This window comes from Watersipora subatra, chromosome 1 (genome assembly GCF_963576615.1).
Source record: "Watersipora subatra chromosome 1, tzWatSuba1.1, whole genome shotgun sequence".
In the NCBI taxonomy this organism is placed as follows: domain Eukaryota; kingdom Metazoa; phylum Bryozoa; class Gymnolaemata; order Cheilostomatida; family Watersiporidae; genus Watersipora; species Watersipora subatra.
In genome coordinates, this window is record NC_088708.1 from 77,078,080 (window position 1) to 77,090,560 (window position 12,481).

General features: G+C 39.7%; 1 protein-coding gene across 1 annotated transcript in view; it reads left to right on the forward strand.

Moving 5' to 3' along the window:
• The window catches only part of LOC137386095 (plexin-A1-like), a 56,368-nt gene that overhangs the window by 38,743 nt on the left and 5,144 nt on the right, over positions 1-12,481 (forward strand). Inside the window, exons 13-23 of the mRNA XM_068072777.1 lie at positions 350-504; positions 958-1,137; positions 1,675-1,921; positions 2,005-2,121; positions 2,376-2,793; positions 4,239-4,387; positions 6,515-6,708; positions 6,910-7,057; positions 9,205-9,351; positions 10,070-10,232; positions 11,612-11,788. Of these exons, the coding sequence (XP_067928878.1) occupies positions 350-504; positions 958-1,137; positions 1,675-1,921; positions 2,005-2,121; positions 2,376-2,793; positions 4,239-4,387; positions 6,515-6,708; positions 6,910-7,057; positions 9,205-9,351; positions 10,070-10,232; positions 11,612-11,788 (2,095 nt within the window). The remainder of the gene's footprint in view (positions 1-349; positions 505-957; positions 1,138-1,674; positions 1,922-2,004; positions 2,122-2,375; positions 2,794-4,238; positions 4,388-6,514; positions 6,709-6,909; positions 7,058-9,204; positions 9,352-10,069; positions 10,233-11,611; positions 11,789-12,481) is intronic.

The following is a 12,481-nucleotide window of genomic DNA, read 5'->3' on the forward strand; positions in this document are numbered from 1 at the left end:
TTTCTTTTATTCACATGTACTTTATTTATTTATCATATAGTAATATAGTTTCAAAAATGTATTTGTTACAAGTTTGTACCGTGTATTCATGATTTATACACATGTTATTTCCGAGTTTTGTGGCGGTTCGGAATGGATTAGAGCATTTATATTGTAAATATAGTAAAATTCTACTTGAAAATTTTTTGTACTTAAAAATGGCTTTCAGAATTAACAAATTCCGTAAGAAGAGGTTCACTGCGACTTCACACACCATCTACTCAACTTTCAACTATCATTCCTAATATTTTCCTTCCATTTCTGTGTCATGCCCTGTGGTCTGTTTTCATGATGTTCTCTATTCACACAGGATGTAGAGGTGGAGGGGCTCTCTACCAGGAAAGGACCAATCTCAGGGGGCTCCAAAGTTGTCATTAAGGGCAAATTTGTAAACATTGGTTCACACCGTGAAGTTGTAATGATTCTGCGCAACAGTGAAAGAAAGGAGTGTGACATTCTTTCTACGTATGTAATTCTTCACTCTGTATATTCTATGCCTTTGCATTCTGTGTAATTAGCTGTGAAAGAGTTCATTACTAGAGATCGCTGTCAGAATAAAGGGTTCAATCTTGATTCACCAGATCGCTGTAAAAATGCTAGAGAACATGGACCAAGGATCCTGATGTGTTTTCTGTCAGCAAACACGAGTACTCTCACTCGTTGCCTGTCTTATCAAATTGTACTTTATTCAGCGGTTCTCTAGGATATAGTATATGCAATGTGAATTGTTTTCTTCATAATGGTAAAGCCGGCACCTACAGACTGGCTGTGCAATATTTTCCAGAAATTATTTATCAATGATATAACATGATTGGTTAAAGGATTAAAAAGTCTGCGTGTGATTGGTTAATTGCCTAAAAGTCTGCACATGATTGGTTAAATGTTTAAAAATTCTGTATGATTCATTAATTGTTGCAGCGTTAATACCAGTGAGATAATATTTGTCACTCCAAAGTTGGAGCAACCAAGCTTTGCCACAATTGAAGTCCGTATTGATAAATTCTCCAAGGCGTGCATCTACGATTGTTCTATCCCGGATTTTACCTTCTCAGAAGACTCAACTGTTACAAGCATTATTCCTAACAAAGGCATCCTCTCGTAAGTCCACTCCTATGTAGGCTCACTCCTATGTAGGCCCACTCATATGTAGGCCCACTTTATACACTAGCCAGGTTGTAGAATGCACTCAAATTACATGCAAGTTTGTTTAGTAAATGACTAGAAGCTTTCATAGTATGTCAGGTTGTTTCCAAGTATTTGACGATTGGAAAAGGACTTCTATTTGCTCAGTATGATACTGCATAAAGTAATGTCAAAGGGATGCTGACGACTTTCAACCAAGTCAGGCATTTTAAAACAGCTCACCGGTAAATTCCAAGGGTAAACATCGCAAAAGATGTAACGCTATGTAATTGCAACAATGCAGTGCACAACAGCTAAGGTGCCAGGCTGAAATTAACATAATAATAGAAGGCCTATTGGGTCAGCTCAGCCATCTCTCCCTTTTTAAGGTTACCATTAATGAAGAATAATGGTATGGATTGTCAAGTTGTGAATCATTATTGCAGTTAATTCATACTTACGACCCACATTATGGTCAAAGATGGCTTCATCTTTAATCCATTTCATTTATAGGGGAGGTACATATGTCAGCGTCAAGGGTACAAATCTAGACCTGATACAGGCGCCGACCATGTACCTTGAGATGCAAACCAATTCAGCTGATGGTCGGGTGCCTCGATCAGCGGAAACACCGTGGAGGTATGAGTTCCCGTGTAGCAACATCACTGAGAAAAGAATGACTTGCATCCTTCCCACGTTGCCCTTGGAGTGGACCTCAGCTCAAGATATCGAGTATGGCTTCATCATGGACAACATCGAGGTAACTCCTGTGTTTCTAGCAGCCAATGATTCTCACATAATGTTGCTCAATACTTCTGATACTAACTGGCAGCTCTTTTGTAGAGTTTACTCAAGCTGAATGAAAAAGAAGACTTTCCCGTGTTTGCCATTCTTCCGAATCCTGAATTTGTTAATTTTGGTGAAAAGTTTGTGCAGCCTAATGTGACACTTGAAATCACGGTGAGTGCCTGTTATAAATCACATCTCTCTTGTTGTTTCACAAAAGTTGGTAGATGATATCTCAAATCACGGTGAGTGCCTGTTATAAATCACATCCCTCTTGTTGTTTCACAAAAGTTGGTAGATGATATCTCAAATAGTTGTAATTTATATAATGAGTACATTATATAAATGACTCATAAGTCTGTGTAGAATGTCATGTACATACTATTAGTTATCTTCTCGCTGAAGTAATAACTGATTAATACTTGCAGGGTAAGAATTTCTTGGATATCGCTGATGGCGAGGTCGTGTTGCCTATGGTGAAGGTGAAACTCTATAAGTTGGACGATTCTGTTGCCTCTCCTCTCATGTGTAACGTTACTGCCATACGCGACGAGTATCTTTACTGTTCCCTTCCTCAGCTCGAAACCTCGGCCGTTTATACGGTCATCATAGAGTATGGGATGGTGTTGAAGGAAACTCTTGGCACCATCAGTCAGCGACCGGAAACAGGCCTGACAACCATTCATTATATCGGTATAGGTGTCGGCATTTCGATCGTCTTCATCATTGTCATCGTGACCATCATTGTTCTGAAGCTCCGGCTCAGCAAAACTGACGAAGGTCTTAAAAAGATGCAAGATAAAATGTATAGCAGAGAGATGACAATGGCCAGAGAGTGTAAAGAAGGTGAGGGGGCTTTATTTCTCTTTCGCCTCTCCCCCATTCTCCCTCAAAAGATATTCTTTCATAGAGAATAGCTAAGTTATGAACCTATGCTGCCTCTTTGCTATGGCACTCTTATCTATTCCCTTCCTTAGCCTAAATTAAGTCTCTATTTCTGCATACATCTATTCATGCATCACATACATGCCTCACATACATACATGCCTCACCTCACATACATGCCTCACCTCACATACATGCATCACATACATACATGCCTCACATACATGCCTCACCTCACATACATGCATCACATACATGCCTCACCTCACATACATGCCTCACCTCACATACATGCCTCACCTCACATACATGCATCACATACATGCCTCACCTCACATACATGCCTCACCTCACATACATGCATCACATACATGCCTCACCTCACATACATGCCTCACCTCACATACATGCATCACATACATGCCTCACCTCACATACATGCATCACATACATGCCTCACATACATACATGCCTCACCTCACATACATGCCTCACCTCACATACATGCATCACATACATGCCTCACCTCACATACATGCCTCACCTCACATACATGCATCACATACATGCCTCACCTCACATACATGCCTCACCTCACATACATGCCTCACCTCACATACATGCATCACATACATGCCTCACCTCACATACATGCCTCACCTCACATACATGCATCACATACATGCCTCGCCTCACATACATGCATCACATACATGCCTCACCTCACATACATGCCTCACCTCACATACATGCCTCACCTCACATACATGCCTCACCTCACATACATGCATCACATACATGCCTCACCTCACATACATGCCTCACCTCACATACATGCATCACATACATGCCTCACCTCACATACATGCCTCACCTCACATACATGCATCACATACATGCCTCACCTCACATACATGCATCACATACATGCCTCACATACATACATGCCTCACCTCACATACATGCCTCACCTCACATACATGCATCACATACATGCCTCACCTCACATACATGCCTCACCTCACATACATGCCTCACCTCACATACATGCATCACATACATGCCTCACCTCACATACATGCCTCACCTCACATACATGCATCACATACATGCCTCGCCTCACATACATGCATCACATACATGCCTCACCTCACATACATGCCTCACCTCACATACATGCCTCACCTCACATACATGCCTCACCTCACATACATGCATCACATACATGCCTCACCTCACATACATGCCTCACCTCACATACATGCCTCACATCACATACATGCCTCACCTCACATACATGCCTCGCCTCACATAATGCATCACATACATGCCTCACCTCACATACATGCACATCACTTGATAGACCATGTTACACACTATCTTACTCAATAGCATTATTATTGTAGCCTTCACTGAGCTGCAGACAGACATGACAGAAATGACAGCAGACATAGCTGCCTTAAAAGGCCTCCCTTTCTATCAGTATAAACAGTATTGCATGAAAGTACTCTTTCCTACCTATGAGGGTGACCATCCAGTCATGAGATCTATGGAGGTGGGTGCGACTTGAGTCTATGCTATGCCAGACATTTATTGCTTCCACAATTATACAAGACAAACCAGCAGTATTATTTGAAGATAGCTGCTCACTCTACCAGTGATGTGATTCATAATTCTCCTTGGCATTTTAACTGTAAACAGTTTTGATACGAATTTGTTATAGCGCTTCATAAGCGATTAATAAGTAGTATTTGATCAAATGGACACTATCAACAGTATTTGATCAAATGGACACTATCAACAGTATTTGATCAAATGGACACTTTCAACAGTATTTGATCAAGTAAAAAGCATATGGCTATTTTTAATGATGACTTTTATTTAATGCAGTCATCATTTTATGGCTGTATGTGTGGTCGGGTTTTTGTTAAAGCAGTTGAAGGAACTCATTTGGACTATGTTTTGGATCATTGTGAAGGTCGATATTACGTACAAGTTGAACCTTCTAATGTAACAGATTAGCGCAATGGCTGGTCACGGTTGTCACAGTGATCAGAAATTGTCAATTTTTTATTTTTGTTTAGAATAACTGTCATCAATTCTTGTTGAAGCACACTGGAACTTGTGCCTTCTGATCGTGGTCACATATAGCAATGATGTAACGATGGTCCTAGAATGTTATTGTAGCAAACACTTTTGTTTGACATCAGTGTTAAAACGATCCTTGCTAAAGTCAAATAAGACTTTTGTGACTATTGCATTATTTTGCGCTCCATGAAGTGAATAAAAAATGTTTTTGTAAGCTTTTGCACTTGTAATGTACATGTACTATGTGAATGTCTGGCGTTGCCCTGGTAATAAAAAGTTTTTGCATTAAACATTTATATTTATTTAACCTTTTTACAACATTTACCATCATAACTTTTAAACTTCATATCATGTGAAAAGGGTTTTGTGCTGGTCAATTAAATTAAGAAAAAAACTGAAACAACTGTAAAGGTGTTTAAATGTGAAATAGTAAGTTATGGCTAGATATAGTCTGTTTTGTAACAATTATTACAATAAAAATTGATTTAATATTGATACAATAACTCCGAACTAATAAAACAAAATAAACATCACAAATCTGTTGAATTAATAATAACAATGAGTACATAGAAGTATTTGTATAAAAAAAATTTTACTGTTGCAGCAGAAGCTGTCCATAAAAATTTTGAATACGATGATACTGGTACCTCTCAATACTGGTGCAAATGAAAAATGAGATATCATTTTACATCAGTGAAATGATATCTCATTTAAAATTAAATACATCGGTGAAGCGCATGAGGATACTTTGTGTGACCGAACCGAGAGAGAATTTAGAGGCAATTCCTACTCGAGAATGTCCGTGTGAACATTTTTTAGTTTTATACATAATTTTTAGCGATTGCCCTTTGCAATAATCGAAGATTGAATTTGTGCCATAACAGTTGTACTGTAACAGAACATTTGAAATGAAAACAGCACATTTGAAAATTATAAAAAATAAATAATGGATTTTGACATGGCTCTTTAAAATTCAAAGGGGAACAAATGCAAAACGTAATACTAATTCATAATAAAACCTTCATATTTAGCTTTAATCGTCATAAGGTTAATATAGATAAGCTTAATAAGATAAAAACTGCTTAGCTTTGTGGTTCAGTGCGTGTGTTAGCATCAGCTTAGCGTTGTGGTTAGGTCCGTGTGTTAGCATGTTTGTGGTTAGGTGCGTGTGTTAGCATGTTTGTGGTTAGGTGCGTGTGTTAGCATATTTGCTATTGTTATTGCCACGCGTTCAATTTCAGTAAGGTGGGGATTTTTTATTGTTCGATTTTATTCGCAATAGCTGGATACAGCAATGACAGAAAACAAAAGACCAACAAAATACAAACATTGAGTTTTAAATATATAGATCAATTTGTAAGTCAATCAATTCATTTGTAAGCGTCAGTTTATCAACTGCCATTCATTTGTAAGTGGCAGTTGATAAACTGCCATATTTGGGTAGTGATTTCACGCTGATCTCTCAATAATTAAGTCATTCGCCCATCAAATATCTACACTAGTCTATAGCTGGCACACACAACAGTGCTTCTCGTGCGCAGGCATGTCCAGGAAGCGAGTTATAGATATACTCCACTAAGGTTTTTTTTTACAGATACAAGATGGCAGAGATCGGGAGACTGTCCAGCAAGGGCTAGTCCGCTTCAAGGCTCTCATCTACAACAAGACCTTTCTATTAACACTCATAAGAACCCTCGAGCATCAGAAGAATTTCACCATGCGGGAGCGGGTCGAGCTAGCCTCTTACGTTTCAGTTGCTCTTCAGTCCAACATGGAGTACCACACTGAGTCAGTAGTAAGACTAGAGTCTTCATGACTTTGATGAAACCTTTGTTATATTTCTTAGCGCTAGCAGTTTTGCTGACTTGTCATTCGATGTGAGCTAATGATGTGAGACTAATAAAGGCACTATGTGTAGTTGTCTCCTACTTGCCTTCCTATTGGTCATGAATTCTAGTAGGTACTCATGCATTGTGGTAATTCTTACAGCATTCTGAAAACACTGCTCGCGGAACTGATAGACACAACAATGACTTCAGCAAAGAAAGACCCTAAAATATTGCTTCGAAGAAATGAATCCGTAGCTGAAAAGATGCTCTCCAACTGGTTTGCCTTCTTGTTGCAAAAATTTCTCAAGGTAACTCCTCCTTAAATATTATTGGGTTGCTGGGTTCATTGAAGATAAAATATGGTTCAGTCAGTAAATTAAATACAGACATTGCATCCGTTATTGGTTATACTGAATGTACGGTCAGTAGAGTAGGTACGGTCAGTAGAGTCGGTACGGTCAGTAGAGTCAGTACGGTCAGTAGAGTAGGTACGGTCGGTAGAGTAGGTACGGCCGGTAGAGTCGGTACGATCAGTAGAGTTGGGACGGTCAGTAGAGCCGGTATGGTCAGTAGAGTCGGTTCCGGCATTAGAGTCGGTACGGTCAGTGGAGTCGGTACAGTCAGTGGAGTCGATACGGTTAGTAGAGTCGATACGGTCGGTAGAGTCGGTACAGTCGGTAGAGTAGGTGCGGTCGGTAGAGTTGGTGCGGTCGGTAGAGTCGGTACGGGCAGTAGAGTCGGTACGGGCAGTAGAGTAGGTACGGTCGGTAGAGTCGGTACGGTTAGTAGAGTCGGTACAGTTAGTAGAGTCGGTACGGTTAGTAGAGTCGGTACGGTCGGAAGAGTCAGTACGGTCGGTAGAGTCAGTACGGTCGGTAGAGTCGGTACGGTTAGTAGAGTGGGTACGGTCAGTAGTGTAGGTACGGTCAGTAGGGTCGGTACGGTCAGTAGGGTCGGTACGGTCAGTAGAGTCGGTACGGTCAGTAGAGTCGGTACAGTCAGTAGAGTTAGTACATTTATAACAGGCAGGAGCAGTCAGCAAGCATGCCATGTTATACTTGGGAATTTTAGTCATCTTAGCACTTTTGGAAGCAAGTCGTATGTTAGGAATATGAGCTATGATGACCTGGCTCTAGATCAGGATCTCACAGTTGTTATAGGTTGTTTGTGATTATTATACGAATCAATACTTCAATATTTAGCTTTCTCACTACAGGTTGTAACTTAACGTTCACACTGTTCAGTTCATTTTATTAAAGGTTGACTTGCAACAAAATTCACATTACCGTTATTTGGTATCATAAGATTCACCATGTCTTACTCTGTTGTGTTGTAGGTGCAAAATATATGGGAATGTGATTAAAAGCTAAAAAACGAACAGTTAATCGCAGCCACACGAGTCCGCCGTTGTTTGGATTTGCTTTCCAAAACGGCTCAAATGGGACGTAGTTGTTACAGGATGGTTTCTGTTTACACTTTCATGCAACTTCATTCGTCGAAATATTTTCACAAATATACTTCACGCATTCAATAAAACCATGTCTATTGTTCTTACGCGTCTGTTTTATCGTCATTATAATGCTGTCATTTTTAGCAGTGATATCTTATAACTTACCGTAAAAATTCGTTAAACTTTTTAACCTTAGCTCAAAGGAGTACATATCATTGTCTGATAATCATGACGAGCCTGTTGGTTACCTGTGATAATTGAAAAGTGCTGCAAAAATTATTTGCGAAGTATCGGGTCACGTGATCAGATTACGACTTGTCGATTGAATAATGCCGAAACAAAACTGTAAAGTAGCGAGCGTCTATATTTGATACGAGGTCTTCGGTAAAACCTGAAGTGTTTGTCATAAACTAGTGTTACGATAAGTTTTATATTGAGCTTTTTATTGGCCTTTCAATTCATGTGAGAACATCACGTGACAAGACGATAACCAAACTGTAATGAATACGTCAGATAAATAAACAGATTCCAATCTACGGTGGCTTTTCGTTTTTGAGCTTTTAAGAGCTTGTAATCACATTTCCACATATTTTGTACCTACAACACAACAGGGTAAGACATGGTGAATCTTTTGATACCAAATAACTGTAATGTGAATTTTGTTGCAAGTCAGCCTTTAACATTTTCTAGTAAATTGTTTGCCAAGGGGTTGTTTGTAATGATATAAGCCTTGGATGATAATAACCTAACAATAGGAAGCTATTGGGCTTGGGCAAAATTTCAAGACAACCTTGTTTTTGTTGCTGATATTGTATGAAGTTTAAAACTCAGACGTTGCCCATTGGTAGTCTGTAAAAGTAGCAGTGCTATACGCGAGTACACAGCTTCTAGGAGTTGTATTCTCATAGTATGAAGGAGGAAAGACAACACATGATTAGAAATATGCAACACGATTTGTCAGCTCATTAGAAAAGGTTGATTAATGCGTTTGTCATATGAATGCAGGAATGTGCCGGGGAGCCACTTTATCTACTCTATAGAGCTGTCAAACAGCAAATAGACAAGGGACCAGTGGATGCTGTCACAGCTGATGCTAAGTATTCTCTCAGTGAAGATAAACTCTTGCGTCAAAGTATAGACTCCAATTCAATAGTGAGTTGACTAGCTTGTTTACACCCCCTTCTACGCTCAAGTTTTAGCTGTCTCTACTTAGCCTGAGAATTCACAAACTTTATATAGTAATAACTTGTTCATATTTTACTTAGGAGTAAAAACCAAATATATATTTGCCTCAGTCTGTCCATTGTGTCATGCTGTTTTTATATCCTGTCCCTATGCAATGTGTTTTACAAGTGCAGATTTTGGAAATTTTGAATAATTGCTCTATTTCCATATTTTTTGTGCTGCTAAAAATAGAAAATTCTATATATTGTACAAAATAAAGTTGGCTAACTATGCACCCATAATTGTGTTAAACTAAGCCTTGTTTTGCGGCTAATGTTGGGATGTCTCAGACAAAATTCCAAGATAAGAAAACTAAGTAATAATGTAATAATGTGTTGCCCATAGCATAGTCTTGAGATAGCGGAGTATAAAAAAATAAATAGTAGGTTATATAGCCTCAGGACAATAATTCTTGCTTGTTATTGGCCTGTAAACCGAATGGGTACAAACTATTTCAAGAGGACTTTACTCCTGATTAAATTGTCTGTCTCGCAGCAATGTTTGCTAAAAGATTTGACTTGAAGGTTGTAACCTCTTCTAAAACAAATAATTCCATTCATGATGAAGAATAAGATCATTAAAAGTTCTGTGGTTGCAATCGTAAATTCTGTGTATCATCTGTAGTGTGGTATGATATTGTTTTTAGCATCTCAAGTTCTGCAGTCCAGATCCACACGCTGCTGAGGACCCGCAGACTGTCAAAGTACTTGACTGCGACACTATATCTCAGGCTATAGATAAGATCTTAGACAGCCTGCACAGAAATGTACCGAGCTCGACAAAGCCTGCCAGAGACAACCTAGTACTAGGTACTCACTCAGGACAGACTCACATTAGATATGTGCATGTACTGCAGCTGACTGCGTTGTGAACCACTATGATGGCTGGTCTACTAACTGGGACTAGTCCTTATATAATGGAAATAAGTTTGTTATTTCGCTTATTTGGTTCATCGCTAGTTCATCTCTGTCTGGGAGGAAACATGCAACACTAGGGTTAGCAGTAGACCGAGGTTTGGGAGGAAACATGCAACACTAGGGTTAGCAGTAGCCCGAGTAGTAGATACTCTGTCTGGGAGGAAACATGCAACACTAGGGTTAGCAGTAGCCCGAGGTCTGGAAGGAAACATGCAACATTAGGGTTAGCAGTAGCCTGAGGTCTGGGAGGAAACATGCAACACTAGGGTTAGCAGTAGCCCGAGGTCTGGGAGGAAACATGCAACATTAGGGTTAGCAGTAGACCGAGTAGTAGATACTCTGCAGGAGGAAATTATTTGTTGGATTTAATAATTCGCGTACAGTCAATTCCGCAAATTATTAAAATCCACGAATAATTAGTTTTATTTTTAACACAAGGAGAATAACTACTACTACCTCAAATTAAAAACTAGCCGCTAAGCGGAGTTAGTAACCGTAGCTGAGTTCCAAACTCTTTAAAATCATCGCTGGAGCTTTGAGTTAAGCCCATTGCCAATGCATCACACTTCTTTACAAAATTATTCAAGGTTGTCACAAGTTATTTGGAATTTGGCATGGCATCGTCATCCCAAAAATCTCTCCTGCCGTTCTTTACGTTAAAAAAACTCGTAACTTGCAACAAGTTGTCGGTTCACCAAATGCCTCCAAATTGATGAAGATTCATGAAAACCTCTGGATGCAGCCAGAGATTTATGGCTTAGCATGATCCACATAGATTTCCCAGCTAAATAGAAGCCTAAACGCGTGGTATAGGCATGTGAAAGTTTTACTCTATTACTAGCTGCATTCACAGGTTAATTTATTCGTGAATGTGTTCATCCGCGAATAAATTTGTCCGCCAATATTCATGAAAAGACAATTTTCGCGAAGAGTAAGCGTTTTTTTATTTCCTCTATTTGGTTTACACAGGCTACTATTATTGATGTTTAATGACAGACTCTCCTATACCTCTCTTCTAGTTGTCAAACTCTTCTAGTCAGTATTAGTGTAGTGCTACTCTGATTCAGAGTGGATCAAACTCTTCTAGTCAGTATTAGTGTAGTGCTACTCTGATTCAGAGTGGATCAAACTCTTCTAGTCAGTATTAGTGTAGTGCTACTCTGATTCAGAGTGGATCAAACTCTTCTAGTCAGTATTAGTGTAGTGCTACTCTGATTCAGAGTGGATCAAACTCTTCTAGTCAGTATTAGTGTAGTGCTACTCTGATTCAGAGTGGATCAAACCTGATGGTCAACGGGTGGCCATGAGTGATGAAGACCCACAGTACAGCAAAGTTGAGTCAGACGGCACCAAAAAGCTTGTCACTCTTAAGTGTTACAAAATCACGGACAATGCTCACGTGGCACTCACCCCTCGACAGCAGCTCGCCAGCGCTTTACCCATGGGTGGTACGTATTGCGCAATCCTTCCACCTTCCTTCATTTCATGGTTTGAGCTACTTTAATGATGTTTGCTGTCAATGACTTATTGGCTATATGTTTAGTCGGTTACAAGAAGTGTCTGTCGTATAAGCTATACGAGTACATGCTCTCGAGCCTACCTCGTCTCTCACCGACGTCTGATGATGATCAGAGCACTTGTAAGTCTGTTCGTCAACCACACCCACCGCTCTCCGTTCAGTTGCCAGCTTCACTCTTGTCACAGCCCATGCATCAGCCTTATTTCTTAGTATGGTAGCCAGATTCTTTGGTTGTGCTCATCATCGCTTAGATTTTCTGTGACGTCATTGTGACAGTTATCGTTTTGCAGCCAGCATGTACAGCCATCTTTTCCCCGCTGCGATTGTACTTTTTATTTGAACTTACGAACTGATATAGCATTATGTTATCCTATAGTAACCATATTGTCTCCTATAGTAGCCATATTGCCTCCTATACTAGCCATATTGAGCTGTCGCCATTGCTGTGGCAGCCATATCGTGCTACCACTAATGACACAATGGGGACCGTGTTATCCTGCTTTCAACCTATTTTATTGTGGTAGCCATATTGTTCTACTCTCAACTTACATGTATATCATTGCGGTAGCCATATTGTTCTGCTCTCAACCTACATGTATATCATTGTGGTAGCCATATTATT